At 35.6% G+C, this 17,803-nt stretch overlaps 1 protein-coding gene across 2 annotated transcripts in view; it reads left to right on the forward strand.

The window, feature by feature from the left end:
- LOC149799360 (26S proteasome non-ATPase regulatory subunit 1-like) overlaps positions 1-17,803 on the forward strand; it is a 392,984-nt gene that overhangs the window by 338,950 nt on the left and 36,231 nt on the right. For both annotated transcript variants that reach the window (XM_089958686.1, XM_089958687.1), the window contains exons 22-24: positions 6,379-6,493; positions 11,765-11,881; positions 12,634-12,736. In XM_089958686.1, the coding sequence (XP_089814812.1) occupies positions 6,379-6,493; positions 11,765-11,881; positions 12,634-12,736 (335 nt within the window). The remainder of the gene's footprint in view (positions 1-6,378; positions 6,494-11,764; positions 11,882-12,633; positions 12,737-17,803) is intronic.

Below are 17,803 nucleotides of genomic sequence, written 5' to 3' on the forward strand. Positions count from 1 at the left end.
TTTTAAAAAAATGGTTAGGTTGCAAACTTGCCAAGATATTTTCTGTCCAAGTTGTATGAGGTTCTTAATCTGTTTAAAAATCGTTAATTTGTCAACGAATTGACTGTTTTATTTGAAGATAGTCTAAATTAATTTGCCTATGTACTTTGATAAATCTAATACATACATTACTTACCATATATACTCGCCTACTAGTGCCATGTAAGACTGCAAACAGCAAAGATCCAATTCTATCATAGCATAATGCACCTGCATATCAGGGTCTACCTTGTCTTTTCCCACTGTTTACTCCTAAAAAGCTGCACATACCCTTATATGTGTGTGCCTTATGCAATAGCAGATATTGGTCTGTGCAGTTTGCAGTTGAAATCGCTTTATAAATGAGTATAGATGGTACTGTGAGGTAGGGTTTTAGACATGAAATTAATTTGTCGCAGTGGACTGGTACAAAGGTTACAGATTTGACCAAAAGTCTGCCAACTATACTTGCAAGAGACAATTAACCCTGACAATATTTATCCAAGTGTCAGGCTAGTGTCTGAATTATGTACAGCATTGTTAGCAAAGACATAATAGAACTAAGATGGGGGGGGGGTCAGAGGACAAAAATTGGCCCCAGTCTCAGTGATCTACTTCCATACAAAAAGCCAAATTAGCAATCTTTATATTTCATACTGAAAATGTAGGACCCAGGTCTCTTTCCACACCTGCAGAGTATTATTTCAGTCCACATTGATCAGATAGGGCGACATTAATCCCATTTTCTGAAGACATGAGAAACGTGTGTGAATACAATTTATAAAACAACACATTGTTGCACATCTTACTTGCATAGGTTACAGCAAGACATCTCAAATCACATCTCTGTATAATCAAGATTAAAGCATTTAAATAGTGCATTTAATGGAAATACATACTTGAAAATGAATCCCACAGTGCAAATGTCAGCTGATGACAGTTATATTTAAAAATTGCTTACCCGTTAATGAATCCCTTAATGTTTGATATCAAAATCTCTTCATGTACATAGCTATAACAAATCCTTTCAGCTTCTCTGTACATCCTTGAGAAAGGCACTTAGTGGCATGATGTTCACTATAATGTGTTAAAAGTGCCTTTAAGACCAAAAAAAAGAAAATAAACGAGAAAGAAATGCATTGAGAGATAATATCCTTTTCATTCTTCAGAGCATGATGGTAACACACAGCGGTTTTTGCGGTATAATTGATGTCAATCGCACCATATGGTCAAAATTAGAAGTCATGTTATTATTGACCATATCCTATGTTTCCTGTAGACTACAACAAAAACTGCTCGGTGCATTGTAAAAGTTGTTTCAAGACAAAAAATGAAATGATATTTGAGAGCAAATATTTTACCTGTTTTATCAGATAATCAATGATCAGGGATAAGCCCCATTTTTCATGTAAAGTAGTGGGATTGATTTTGACTTTTTTTATACTTCAGATTAAATGCCCAAGTTTGCTCAAAGAAGAATATAATTCTGAAATCTTGATTGTTTGGTTAACATCTTGGCAAACCTGTTAAAGTTGATTTTATTTGGAATAGAAGGTTCATTATTTTGTACAAGGACTCTGTTTTGTCTCCACTAGTTATATCTTCATCCTTGATTGAAACCTGACCATAAAAGTTCAGAAAAATGTTGGAATTATATCAATATGACACTTTAATTACCATTATGACCAAGTTTGCTATTTATGCATTGAAGAGCTTCACATCAAATGGTTATTTGGGGTAAAACGGTCTCCATTTAGAATGGATTTGGCAATTGAATATGCTGAAATAATGCAGAGTTTTAGGTATATTGTGTTAAAGTTATTTCCCATAATATCATCTATACTTATTTATAAGTCATACTGCAAACAACAAAGATCCTGATATGCCTCAGCACATTACACTCGGGGTGTATCTTGTTCTTCTGTTTACTCCTATCAAACTGCACAGAACCAGATCTGCAGGCGCATTATGCGACAGCGGGTCTGTGTCTTGAAGTTTGCAATTCGACTCGACTTATAAGCAAGTGTATACGGTACTCACCATTATTAGTAGAATGATATCATATTGTACAAATTAATTGCCACATGGCGTAACACATGGCAACATGAAAATATTATCAATGGATTGAATAATATACTCTGCCGCTTGCTGCAAGATATTGTTATGTAATGTTATTGAGTGAGTAATAAATCTCTGTACTGCATATTTTTGTATATCTTAATGAGAGATCACAGGTTCAAACACTGGCCGAGTCATACCAAAGACTTATAAAAATCGCATTAGAAGCTGTCTCACTTGGCACTCAGCATTAGGAGGTTACTGTTGGAACTGGTCAGCCAGGTGTCAGGATAATGTTACCGGGTGGGACATGATACTAAATGTCTGTGACATGATGCCGCAGTGCTAGACATCGCTATAAACTGCCACACTGCAGACATCGTAGCAATATGATGGAACAATTGTTAAAGCTACATTACAAATCCAAAGCTCACACACACACACACATGCATATGTGCTTGTTATGATTTTTCTAACAAATATACCATTCATATTCACTTGTCTAGCCCAAATGCAGGCAACATACAACCTGATCTACTGTGTAATGCTTTTCATTGTAGTACTGATGTTCTTAGCAAATGGCATAGACCTAGATCTGCCAGTGCATCATACAATGGTAGATCCAAGTCTTTTCAATTTGCAGTTGGACATTACTTACAAACCGGTATATACAGTACTGACTAAAAAAGAAATGCATCACTCTTTGATTATTTTTTTTTAGTGTGTTCATCAATTTTGGCTGTATAAGATTGGTTTGGGTTTGGGTTTTAATATCATTAGAACACATGGCCACCTGGCAGTCCCCAAGAGTGTAAGATTAGTTTGGTTTTTCTGTGAGGTTTAACAATCATCAAACCATTTGGCCACCCTGAGCTCCCAACAGCGTAAGACTGGTTTTGTTTTTGTGGGGTTTAACATCATGAGACCATTAGGTCACCCAGGGCTCCCAACAGCGTAACACTGGTTTGGTGTTTGTAGGGTTTAACACCATTAGACCATTGGGTCACCCTGGGCTCCCAACAACGTAAGACTGGTTTGGTGTTTGTGGGGTTTAACACCATTAGACCATTGGGTCACCCAGGGCTCTCAGCAGCATAACACTGGTTTGTTTTTGTGGGGTTTAACACCATTAGACCATTAGGTCACCCAGGGCTCACAACAACGTAAGACTGGTTTGGTGTTTGTGGGGTTTAACACCACCAGACCATTAGGTCACTCATTGCTCCCAACAGTGTAAGAAGTTTATTGTTTTTTGTAAGACTTTCTTAAACATGATTGTTAAAATTTTCAAAGCATTAATATTTCCCACTTAGAAGTCAGTGGGTCATGCAAGCATTAAATTTTGTAATGGCAAAATTCATTTTCTTAGAAAAAAATGCATTTTCTAAAATGATTTGATGTAGTCAGCATATGAAATAAACACCTCATAAACACAGCATATGAAATAAATTTCATATATATATATATATATATATATATATATATATATATATATATATATATATATATATATATATATATATATATGTATGACATTTATACAAAAAACAAAAGTTAAATCAATATATCATTACAAAAATACTATCTAGAATATGCAATAAAGAAAATGACAGCTCCCCCATGAGATGCTGTTGTGCACAAACCATGATGAATTTTGTATGTTCAGATTCTCTCAAGGTCTTTGTGAGCTGAATGTATCTTCTTGAGACCTTCTGTGAAATAATTTGCATTATTACTTTATTTTTAGTCTTTCATTGATCACGATCACCTGTCTTTATTCTGTAGGTTTCTACTGAACTACCATAAATACTCGCCGATAATTCGTCCAACTGCAAGAAATATGGACCCTGATTAGCCTTTGCAAAATGCACTGGCAGATCTAGGTCTCTGTTGTTTGTGCTTCTGATTAGTCCTAAAAACTGTGTGGGTTCAGATCTGTTGGCACATTTTGCAATGGCAGATCTGGGTCTATACAGTTTACAGTTTGATGTGAGTTGCAAACAAGTATAGGTGGTAAACCACACCATCAAGAAAGTTAATAATATCTGTCGGCAGCTAATCTTTAAGTTCACCTGAACTATCTCTATTTCTCTTAATCTCATGCTCTCCACTCTGCTTTGCTTGTCTTGTATGTCATTCCCATTTTATCTCAAATTCTTAATATTGATACTGTAATCCATTTTTCACTACACTCCCTGATTAAAACAGCTGAGCAGGCCCATCCTTCCAGAGCCCTAACTTGTTGACATTTGTGTTATAAATATTCTTTACCTAATAGTGCAGATTATTTGTGAAAACAAAGGTGCCACATACATGTTTTGATCGGAATCAAATAAAGATTGTTTTATATCTTGTGTTACTGGAAAAGTAAAACAGGGAAACTATTTAGTACTAAGGCAATTGGAGTAAAGTGTCTTGCCCATTATGACGCACCATTGTAGCCAAGTCAGGCTGAGCCAGTGGTAGCATTCTAACCCTTGATCATGAGTTCAGCACGCTAACCAATAAACCAGCAACCTTAAAATCCAGATCACACACGCACACTAACCAATAAACCACTGTGACTACCTCCATTAGTCTCCTGTCAAGATATGCAGAGAGATGCACCAGGTCTTTTCTACATCTCTGAGCCTGCAGTGGGAGTCAAAGAAAGAACTTGTTTGTGGTACAGCTCGGTGTAAAGGAATCGACTAAATGGTCTTGAAATAAATTTGACTTATCAAGATTGTTGTTTGGTGAACTTGAAACAAAACAGGCATAACTGAAATCAGCTATTCAGCAAAACAGCTCAGCCTTGTCTTATTTTATAACACTGCTATATATATCTAACTAGTATCATCACAAAAATTGTGTGTATTTGTGGGTATAATGGCACATCAGCACAATCCAGGTTTTGTAATTAAAGAATCAGTTAAGTTATTGCAAAAAAACAAAAAAAAAGGTATTAAAGGATAAAATCCTTAAAATACACAAAATCAATAACCTCAGGTGGATTATTAATAATAATAATAATAATAATAATAATAATAATAATAATAATAATAATGATACTGTTTTATAAAATATTAATATAATATTTTTTTTTAAAATTTGCAGCTTTAATTTCATTTAATCAGAAAAGGATATATGTCATGGTTTCAGAAAACAATTAGTCTCAGTGGAGTTATTAATTTTATATATTTCCTCAAAACAGTATTTGCTTTGTTGTAAAACATTTCTTAGAGTAATATTTTGAAGCATGAAGACATATCATGTGTAATAGGTAACAGTTCAGAATTAGTTTTCATACCCAAACTGTCAATTCATAATACAGCTGCAATCAAAATTATGTTGTGTCCCTCATTTCTTTCTGCAGAGAATTTACAAATAATAGCCAACAAGTATATTTTTTTTAACCTGTATTTGTAATAATAAATTAAAAGTGTTTGCTTCGGTCACCCAGCCCTCATTGGCTTTCATCACTTATAATGCAGTGAGATCCAAACGAAAAGTATGCACTGCAGATTTTTGGGGAACTAGATGGTGCTTTGAACTTCAATTGAGATACATGTTGTACGAAAATAGAGCATGAAATTATATATAGCTTGCAAAAAGGTACAGTTTGGTTAAGTCTGGTTAATGTTTACATCATGTTGATTATGGTCTTGTAATCTCATTGATGTCAACATTTGCTTATGGGATGGGAACAAAATATATCTACAAACTGTAAACATATCCACATTAGGGCATAGTATTTTCATTATTTATCACTAAAAGATAACAGGCAATTTCTGTATGTAGATGCAGTCTGGGCAAGCAGAGATTACTAATGTATGCAAAACAATGCAAAAAGTGAAGTAATTCTTGCCAGCAGATTGATCATCGTTGAAATTCAGTAGAAAAACATAACAATGGTTATCAGTCCTTTTTTCTTTTTTTTGACCATTTGAACATTGTAGAGGATTTCGGCAGACCACTTCATGGTCTTTCCTAATGTTGATTGTACAGTTAGCTAACTGTTGTAAACCTTTCTGCAGACCACCTGAATTGAGCTTGTAGGAGCTCCATTCCTACCTGAATGGAGCTGATGGGACACCAGTGGTCCATGTACCACATTCTGAGAAAATCTGGACTGTAATATAGTGGTCAGTGGAAGCAGCTCCAGGCTTAGTTACATTTTGTGAAATAGGTTTATAGATTTTGAAAATGAGATTAAAAGTTTAAAAATGTTGGAGTATTTTGTAATCTTGTTGACTTACAGTATTGTGTTTGTATTTTGAAACTTATAATTGACCTTTAAAATTTAGCTTTCTTTCCTTGCAGAACCCCAGAACAATGTCCAAGTGTGGTATCTCTACTCTCAGAGAGTTACAACCCACATGTCCGATTCGGTGCTGCCATGGCTTTAGGTATAGCCTGTGCTGGAACAGGACTCAAGGTAAAGCTAATGCTTAAAGAACTAGACTGAAGAAATAAGTGTCCTAGCTGGTTTATGTCATGGTCAAGCTGGACATTTAAAATGCCTTGTTGTATAAATATCACTGGACAACAAATTTTTACAAAAGTCATGTTACTGAAATAAAATTAGTCAATTCTTATCAATTTTTATGTGCTGAACACGAATATGACAGTCAAATTGCAAAATTGGCTCTAGTTTTTTTGTAATCTGCAAGAAATTAATGTTTACATAACGAAATGCATTCCAATAGTAAAAGGTCAACTGTAATAGCCTACCTATAAAAAATCAAGTCATTGACTACATCTTAGATTTCTTCGCCTGTCTCTTGTACAGCTGTTCGGGAGCATCTCTGAGGAGTGTCCAGCAGTAGTCAGCCAGCATTGTAGTGGACCATTTTCCCTGGTATCTTTGTTCCATTGTTGCGATATCTTGATGAAAACGTTCGCCGTGTTCATCACTAACAATACCACAGTTGCTAGGAAAGAAATCCAAATGGGAATGAAGGAAGTGAATCTTTAGAGACATATTGCAGCCAAGTGTCTTATACTTCATCAACATGTCTTCTACTAGTTCCTTATAGTTTTCTGCCCTAACATTTCCGAGGAAGTTTGTAGAAACTAGGCGAAAAGCATTCCATGCTTGTTTCGCGTCACCTTCCAGCAAGTTGTTGAACCGGTCATCTTTGAAAAGCTCTCGAATCTGAGGACCCACAAAAACTCCCTCTTTAATCTTTGCTTCGCTGAGTCGAGGGAATTTTTCATGCAGGTATCAGAATGCTGGCAAAGTCCGGTCAATGGCTTTCACGAAGTTCTTCATCAAACCTAGTTTGATGTGAAGGGGTGGTAGCAAGATTTTCTGAGCCTCAACCAGAGCTGGGTGTTGGATATTCTTCTCTCCAATGGCTACATTCTGCCTGTGAGTCCATTCCTTCCTCATGTAGTGCATTTCCCTTGCTCGGCTATCCCACTCGCATAAGAAACACATGTATTTTGTATATCCTTGCTGCAGTCCCATTAAAAGGGCAACTACCTTCAAATCACCACAGAGGTGCCAGCTGTACTTGTTATACTCAATGGAATTCAGTAGCTGCCTTAAGTTATCGTATGTCTCTTTCATGTGGACAGCATACGCTACTGGAATAGATGGAAGAATGTTTCCATTGTGCAAAAGCACAGCCTTGAGACTCAGTTTCGAAGAGTCCACAAATAGTCTCCATTCTTGTGGGTCATGAGTGATTTTTAAAGCATTCATGAGGCCCTCAATATCGGAACAGAATATCAGATTACTTTCCTTTCTGAAGAAAGGCTCCAATTGCTGGTGGCGCTTTCGATATGCAGTAATTGTGACATCTTCTTCTAGAAGATTCCATTGTTGGAGTCTTGATCCTAGCAATTCTGCCTTGTTCTTTGATAAGTCCAAGTCACGAATCAGGTCATTTAGTTCTTCCTGTGTTATTCTGTGTGGGGTTGATGATGCACCACAGTGAAAATCTGGATCACTGCATGCTGATGGACCAGGAGAAGAACAGGTCGACTCACCTTTGTCTTCGTCAGATGAATCAAGAGAATATTCTGCTGGAGGTTCTGGAATAGGAAGTCCCTCACCATGTGGAACTGGTCTCAATGCAGACGGAATGTTTGGGTAGACTATTCTCGACTTCTTTCGCTTCGTTATTCCACCGGAAAGAGGAGGAACCAAGCAGAAGTAACAGTCATTTAGGTGGTTGCTTGGCTCTCTCCACACCATTGGGACTGCAAACGGCATTGATGACCTTTTGCAATTCAACCACTGTGAAAGCTGTGTTGTACATGTAGCACAGCATATATGCGGAGCCCAAGGCTTGTCTTGGTCACCAACCTTGCATCCGAAGTAAAGATGATATGCCTTCTTCACTTGAGAATTGATACTTTTCTTCTGGTTGGCAAATGTCACTTCCCCACAAATATAGCAAAAATTGTCCGCGGTATTAACACACTTTCGAGGCATTACTGTTCTTTATTGTACGTAAATGGATAAAATAATAAGTTTTATGTAACAGTAGCTTGAACTGTCTCGCACAACTCTAAAATATTTTAAATGCTGAACCTATCTGATTGGGCTTTATATAGTACACTGCTTACGTCAGCTTCAGCAGCCGCCTGGCATTAGTATAATAGGCCTACACATGTATAGTACACTGCTGACGTCAACTTACTTCAGCAGCCGCATGGCATTAGTATTGCATTGCATCAGAAAATGATGCAATCAACTGTGGATGATGTGAGCATGATGGTATTATGCAATGTTACATCATTATTCCGGATGTTGCTGCAGTCCTACTGGAGAAATTTACACAGTGAAACATAGAAAATGAGGTATATGAATATCTTCAAAACGAGAGCCAATACAAATTTTTCACGGTTATATTCGTGTTCGGCACACCAAAATACTACAGATTAGGGCCTTTTCAAGTCAGTAATGATTTCACTGTTGACCAGTGTATTCATATGCAGTTATTGTTATCTGTTTTGACCCTCTGAATCACATAAGTTAGCCAAGGGTTAACATTAAATTATATACTTTTGCACATACACAATAAATTGACCCATGCAAAACTCTTGAATGATGAACGTTGGCCTTGCTGATGGTGTTCACTGACAGTTGAACTCGTTTTTATTAGGTTATCAACTTCCACCCTGTCAGACAAATGTTATGTTGTGCACACAAAAATCTTTTTGGTGATATACGAACAGAGAACAGCTTGAACTAAAGTGGTTTGTGTAACAAATATTAATCCAATATTGTTGAGATTTTATAATTTGTTACATTTTTATTTTTGTTTCATATACCTTTTAGAAGATTTTAACATCTGTCATTTTTATCTTTTTTTAAGAACATATGGGATAGCTTGTTGTCTGTCTCCCATCCATCATTGATCTGTCTATTGGTACAATGTTGTTATCACTACTGCTCCTAACCTACTAGGAGGATTGCAGTAACAATCTACACATATCAGTTGGTCCTATATGAAAATGGCACCTCTCATACATCCAAGATGGCCACAACATAGGCCATCTTGAAAATCATGTTATTGCTTCTCATCTGAGTAGATGGTTATATCCACATGGCATTTTCATTCAAGGCCGACTCCTGTGATGAGTAGTTGGTTCTGACTGAAAATTGTGCTGATTTGACATTAAATATGACCACCATATCTGTGAAGTCGTATCATCATGTTTTTTGTACCAAGGAACTTCTTAGGATATAATGTTAGTCCTGACGAAAATGGTGCCAATCTGACTTCCAATATAACTTCCATGCAGCAATCTTGAAATCTTGTAATAACCTGTACAGAAAGCCGTATCATCATAAGGTTTTCACTATTCTTATGCTGTCTAGTTGGTTCTATATGGACATGGTGATGATCTGACCTCCAGTATGGCAACCATTGTGACCATCTTGAAAAACTTGTTGCTACGCCTCCAGCATGGATGGAGATGGGATTTTCTTCAAAAGATTTCTTGATTTGTCTGGTTGGTTCTAAATTAAAATGGTGCCCATTTCACATCCACTGTGGCTACCACAGCAGCCATTGTAAAAATGTTGTTATCACTGAAGAAATATCAGAGATAGTTTCAGTACTCATCAGTTTTGAAAAAAAATCTCATGTATGCCTGGAAATTATTTTCAGCCAGTAGAACATCAGTCTCTTCAAGGGCCTCTTGTTAGCAATGGTGGTATATTGTTAGCAATTGTGGCATATTTATTAGTGGATAGACATATATTTTAAGTTTGAAAAACCTTTATTCCAAGGCATCATGTAACAGCAAAAATGGGTTTGTGCTATCCCTGGGGTGGGGATGTTCATATATTGTAATCAATAATTTTACATTGGTAAGGAACAATTCCCATGTGTCCTGGAGCTTTTTTTATCTAACGTCAAAGAATATCAATGTTCTAATTTCTCTTGAGGTCCGTAACATAGCTGCAAAAAAAGTGGCTTTGGTTCAGAACATTTGTCATCACAGAACAATTTTGATATTGCAAGACTTTCACAAAGATTTACAAAAAGATGGTGCAGGTTTTTTTAAATAGTCCAATATAGGCAACAGTTTCCAGAGATTAACTTAATTTCAAAATTCTTTTAAAAAATATCATGCAGAAAATATGAAATAGCAAATTCTTGATAATATTTTATTTGGCCAGTTGCAGACTTGATAAAAATCGAAATATTCAGCTTTTCATGCCTGTACAGTTCACATGGAAAAATCCAGCAATTGTAGAATTGTTGCACAGATCTTTGACAATTGAAGTTCTGAGGGGGGTAGTTTTCATGTCAGTTACAGACAGGTTTGCAATATTTATTATTCTTCAGGCAGTAATACATTTCTTCTCACAAGTATAACAATTGGCATTCAGAATTGAATTTTTCTCATATTCCCTCCAGTGCATATTGATAAGACTGAAGATTGTGAATTTGCATAATGTTTAGGTTTCGTTTCTGGCATTTTGTAAGATATGGCATTTTAGCAGCTTAGTCAAATACAGGCCTTCAGTTTCTCATCACATACAATGAAGTTTAACAGCAGAATTGATAACCATCTGTTTTCTTAAAAACTGAAATCTTAGATCATTTTTGTGGAAATTCAACATAGCAGTTATGTTGGTATCTATCTGTATGTTTCTCCACACCCTCAACTTTCTTCTTATCCCACTTTCTTTGGATTTTGGAATAGAGCTCTGAGTGAGCTTGACTTGTCGGCCATGGCCAGCTTCTTTTAAAGAAAGTATTAAGTACTTTTGGGGTACACAATTCTCTAAACCGCTGTCATAACCCCCCCCCCAAAAAAAATCAGAATTACACTATGACATTGAATCTGTATGCTTGCATCAGCTTTTAATGCAACCCTAGCACAAAAATGGCAGTATGGCTGGCATTGTAAGTGGAAAGAAATTCCTAATATCAATCAACAAATATTGATCTGTAGAAGTGGGAATCGTACAGGTGAAAATGTCATAATGATAGATTGTCCCTTAATGTAGTCAAAATAGTGTTATGGTTTTCATTATATAACAGAATCAAGGAAACGGAAATTATTTCAGGACTAATTGATAAAAATTATTTACTTTCCTATAACTGGAAATCATTTGTAGAATGAACTAAGATGACCTGTTACTTTAACAAGATTGCTAAAAATAACAAAATATACCATTGATTTTATCAAATGTTTATTCATCGACTTAGGCGTTCTTCTGTATTTCTTTTTACAGGATGCTATTACTCTCCTTGAACCAATGACCAATGATCCTGTGAACTATGTTCGACAGGGGGCGCTGATTGCTTCGTCCTTGATTTTGATACAGCAGAATGAGGTCACCTGCCCCAAGGTCAGATAGTCATAAAGATCCCTTGTATAAAGTGGTCCTCTTAGAACAGTTTTCTGTCAGAAATTGTCCTTATGTTTTTCTGTGTATGTCATGAATTCACTTTTATTTGTCAGCACCAATATTATAGATGGTGAGGTTTCTACAAACCCTAAACTTGGAGCCACAGGAAGATTTGTATTCTGACCTCAGTCTACATATTTAGATAAAGAGAAGAAATGTAATATTTTTCCGAACTGCTAAAATTTCAAATCTCAAAAAATAAATGAATTTACAGTGATTTGGAAAGTTCGTGTGTGCTAATGGAACGGTATTTAATTCTTTTGATTTTTTTTGTCCTGCCAGACGGATGCATGTTGCAAAAGGCAGACATAAGCAATCATGTTGTCTGTCCTTCCATCTGTTCATTCAAATTTTATGAGACTTATTGTTTTTAATGGAAATATATCGTTTACGTTTGGTCATTAAGAGTCTTGATCCATAATTCCATTCTTTAACTTGACAAACTCAACATTATGATCACATTATAGAGCAAGAAATTGTCACCATTATTATTATTTTTATTATTATTATTATTATTATTATTATTATTGATGTTGTTGTTAGTGTTGTTGTAACAGTAAAACTTTGATTTTATCGACCTTTGAAAATAATGCCTAAAAGAATGAACTCCAAATATTAATCACTGGACAAAATCTTTGTCTTCTGGCAAACATGGAACATTTTTCTAATTATTATTATTATTATTATTATAGGTCACTAATTTTCGGCAGTTGTACAGTAAAGTAATCAACGACAAGCATGATGATATTATGGCCAAATTTGGAGCCATCCTAGCACAGGGTATTCTAGATGCTGGTAAGTAAATTAAATATGCACAGGTTAAAAGTACATTCATTATTTAATTTCTAGATGTCCAAAAGATACAAAGTCAGCATTTTAAAATGAAAGTAAATTGTTTTCAAGGGTGGTGTTTACATTTATATTGTTTCCCAATCTGTTATGGCTGCATTTGCAAAATGAAGCACTGGCTTTCCATGAAAAAGATTTAAATATTCACTCAGAATTGCCCGTAACAAATAATATATAATGATGTTACCTAGGTATCAGGTCAACATGTTCTTTATAAACACACTTAACTGACCAATGACATTACCCAGGTATCAGGTCAACATGTACCTTATAAACACACTTAACTGACCAATGACATTACCCAGGTATCAGGTCAACATGTACCTTATAAACACACTTAACTGACCAATGACATTACCCAGGTATCAGGTCAACATGTACCTTATAAACACATTTAACTGACCAATGACATTACCCAGGTATCAGGTCAACATGTTCCTTATAAACACACTTAACTGACCAATGACATTACCCTGGTATCAGGTCAACATGTACCTTATAAACACACTTAACTGACCATTGACATTACCCAGGTATCAGGTCAACATGTACCTTATAAACACACTTTCTGCCCAATAATGGTAACTAAGTATCAGGTCAATTAATTCCTTGTAAATAGACATTACAGTCTATACATAGGTATCCACACACTGTGTAAACAGACTTTACAGCCCAATAACCATACCTAGACAGACTTCACAGCCCCAACAACCATACCAAGGTATTAGGTCACTGTGTTCCTGTAAACAGACTTTACAGCCCAATAACCATACCTAGACAGACTTCACAGCCCCAACAACCATACCAAGGTATTAGGTCACTGTGTTCCTGTAAACAGATTTTACAGCCCAATAAACATACCTAGACAGACTTCACAGCCCCAACAACCATACCAAGGTATTAGGTCACTGTGTTCCTGTAAACAGATTTTACAGCCCAGTAACCATAGCTAGACAGACTTAAGAGCCCCAACAACCATACTAAGGTATTAGGTCACTGTGTTCCTGTAAACAGATTTTACAGCCCAATAACCATACCTAGACAGACTTCACATCCCCAACATACCAAGGTATTAGGTCACTGTCTTCCTGTATCAGATTTTTACAGCCTAATAATCATACATGGGTATTGGGTCACTGATATATATGTATATGTATATATACAATGGCAAGCAATGTAGACACTGATCTACCATTGCTAAATCCATCAGGAGATTGATGTCAGTAGTGTTCAGTCGACTTGATTTTATTATTTCAGCATGATAGACATAGAGCTACCATCACAGGATGTAATGGTTGCTCTTGGTGTATGCTGTTGAGTCAGTGATTCAATTGATTTTGTTTCAAGGCAGCAGAATTTACCTGTATCTGCCACAAAGGAATGTCACTACAGATCTGGATATGCTCCCAGAGTGCATGATCACGACAGTGAACATGATTGGTACAAAATTTTTATGAATTTGTGCACTTGGAAAGTGGTGATGCTTGACAAATCCTGCAAATTAGTTTCAAGTCATGCTTATGAAAATGTACTCTGCAGAATGTAGAATTTTATTAGCCATTCACCCCTTAAGTGCAATGTAGAATTTTATTATTAGCCATTCACCCGTAAAGTGTAGCGACATGAGTCAAGCTGTTAGAAATATTGTAGTGCTTGTCATAACTTGTATTTTTTCGTAACTGTCCACACAGTTGGCTTCTTGGACTTGACATGAATGGTTGTTAAATTAAGTCTGATTGGCCTATTTGGGCCCCATTACAAGCATTCTTTCATAGTTTGAACCTTGCATCAAGGAAGTTTTACATATGCATGTTTATAATATGAGCTATCTAGAAGACCCAAAATGGCCGATTCCCAGCATGGTTCATCTTTAAAAGTCTCATTCATTCAGCAAATACTGGCTGAGCATAGTGATTACAGTAGTTTATTTTCAAAGCTAGGAAGCATATCAGAATATTGGAGCTGAGAAAGGGTTAATGGAGATACTAGTGAGTGATTTTGAACCCTAAGATGGTGTTAAATACAAATATGATGTACATGTTGAATGGACAATAACAAACAGCATGCCAGCCAACTCCTCATTTCAGCTTTATTTCAATGTGAAACTTAGAAAAGGCAGACAAACAAGCTAAATTAAAATACAGACAATTTAAAAGCAGGGTGCACTTTTTGTTTCATTACTCATCACAATTTGGCCCTGTGGAACCATGTACTACAAAACAATATCACCCTAGGATAAAGATTATAATAAATCTAATATAAGAATCTAAATATGAAATAAAAATGTAAAGATATCTATTTATCAAAATACATGTTTGAACAAGGAGACTATGGCATTAATGGACTTAAAATCCTAATACAGCATTATGGAAATCTGGCATAGTAGCATATATGCCAACCATGCTTTGGCATAACATGACACTTTTTGTCACCAAATTATATTTTTGCTAGCTTGTAAATGGATTATGCTTTTTTGGTACATTATAATAATAAAATAAAAGTAAAGCAATAAAAAGTTGTTTTTGTCGGTTTTATTATTATTTTAATTCCACTCACATAAATTTGAGAATATTCTTAAAAAGATGATTGCTGCAAAGAATAGCATAAAAGTACTTTCCTTATTTGCTATTTATAGCAACTGTATATGAATCATTTCCAAGAAAACAGACAGGTTTCTTCACATATGAATGGTTCCTCACAGATTAATTACATTGATAAACTAGTTCATGATCATTCAGCAAAAGTTACATATGTTCACTAGTTAAAAATTATTGCTGAATAAAAATAATTTGTCAGTATATTTTGTGTTCTGGCTGTAATCCATATGAATTGTGCCCTTTGTGACAAGAATTTTGACTTGTTGCAGAACCAGTTTAGTAACCAAATAAAATGTATCCTTTTTATACATGGTGCTGTAATTGTGGCATGTAATATATATTACACTTTCTATGCCCAAATTATGCTTTTTTGCCATTAGCAATACTTACTCTTACACCTGTTGAGAGAAAATTAAACTTTGGCAGAATTTACGTTAGTGAAAATCTTATTATGTAGCAGAAGTGTCCAAAAGACAAAACCTACAAGTTGTGGAAAATCGTACATATCAGCCATAAAGAATAGTCTTCAGACTTGTTCTAGCTGGCTGAGCTAGTTACGTATATGCCCCTTCAGACAAAAGACTGAAAGGGGGTTCTCAGTACAGACTAATATTCATACACAGATAAAGAACAGATTAAATTCACAAACAATCAACAGATTATTGTTTCTGCAGCTTAAGGCAATATCTTTTAAAGATTTAGATTTTAATAAGGGTCTTACAGAGTGAGGCAGGAAGAAAGATACATGGATATTAAAGTGTTTTGTAAATACTCAATTATGGCCATTTCCACCTGCCACTCATCTTTGTTCTAATCCCACCTTATTTTGGTGACCAGGGGAAATCTGCCCTTGTGATAAAATCTTGGGATCATCTCTGTCTATCTGGCTTACATGTTTCTTTCTAGTTATTTTAGTATTTCAATCAAATGGCATAGAGCTAGTAGAGCTGACATTGCAGAAAGTAATGGCAGACCATCATATGCTCTGATCATTCTGTTCATTTCAAGTAGAAAACAGATTTTTTGGTCTGCCTTTGCAGGATGTGATGACTGGCCTGGGTTTATGCTGTTAATTCTGTATATGCCTTACACAGTTGTTTGTACACACATAAAGTGTCTCCATCTTTCAAAGAAACCTTACAAATCTTTTTTTCATCGTTTGTAGAATCACATTGTCTAGACTTGTGTTTTACTGTCTTAAAAACACTTTCATGCTTGTATTTGAATTAATGTATCAGCCATGATGTATTGAATGGGTTGTATTTAATTTCCATTTTTGTTTGCTTGACAGACATTCATATATTCATACTGGACCTCAGGGATTGTCAAATATGAAATTGTTAAAAGTAAGAGTGTTTAGCTCTGCTGGTCATATATCCAGAAGAGCTTATCAGATGGTCTGTTTTCTGTCATCTGGTGTATGTCCATTAGCACAAGTTTGTTATCGCTACTCCTCTTAGGCTACCAGGATTGCCTTGAGACCGTATGCACACATTTATCTCACGGTCTAGTTGGTCCCAAATGAAAATGGTGCTGCTCAGACATCTAATATAGTTGCCATGATGACCATCTTGAAATAGCTACTAATCTTAAATGGATGGTCATGTCAGTATGAGGTTTCCACTTAAGAACTAATGATGTCTAGTTGGGCCTAATGGTGACAGTCTACTCTCTAATATTACTGCAATGGCAGCCATCTTAAAAATCATGTTATCACTATTCCTTCTGAATGGATGATCATTAATATGGGATTTTCACAAAAAGAGCTCTTAGGCTGTCTGGTGGGTCCAGGATAAAATTCGTACTTATCTGACATCTAATATTACCACCACTGCAGCCATCTTGAAAATCTTGTTTTGACCATTTTGTTCTGAATGGATATTCATATCAGCATACAGTTTTTACAAAAATACTTACGATGTCTAGCAGTTCCTAAATAAAAATTATGCCAGTCACACATCCAACATGGCTTCCATGGCAGCCATTTTAAAAATCTTCTTAACTTAACACAACCCTATTTGAACAAAAAGTCTTATTGACATTCTTTTTTCACCAGGACACTTCTTTTGATATCCAGTTCATCTTAAATGAAAATTAAAAGAAAATGACACAGATCTGACATGCAGTATGGCTGGCACAACAGCCATCTTGAAAATCTGGGTATTACTACTCCTAAATGGAAAGTGATATCTATACAGTATCGTTATCTCTCCAAAATGGATGGCTGTATCCAAATTGTTTTTTTTTTCAGCAATCAATTTTTATGAAATTTTGTTGGTCCTAAATGGAAATGGTGCCATTCGTACATCCATAATATGGCTGGCATGATTACTGTCATGAAAATTTGTTGTCATTACTTCTCCTGAATGAATGCTCTTTATTCCATGGGGTTTTCACTGAAAGACTTCTAATGTCC

The sequence above is a fragment of the Sinohyriopsis cumingii genome, chromosome 5 (genome assembly GCF_028554795.1).
Source record: "Sinohyriopsis cumingii isolate HCF-2022 chromosome 5, ASM2855479v2, whole genome shotgun sequence".
NCBI lineage: Eukaryota > Metazoa > Mollusca > Bivalvia > Unionida > Unionidae > Sinohyriopsis > Sinohyriopsis cumingii.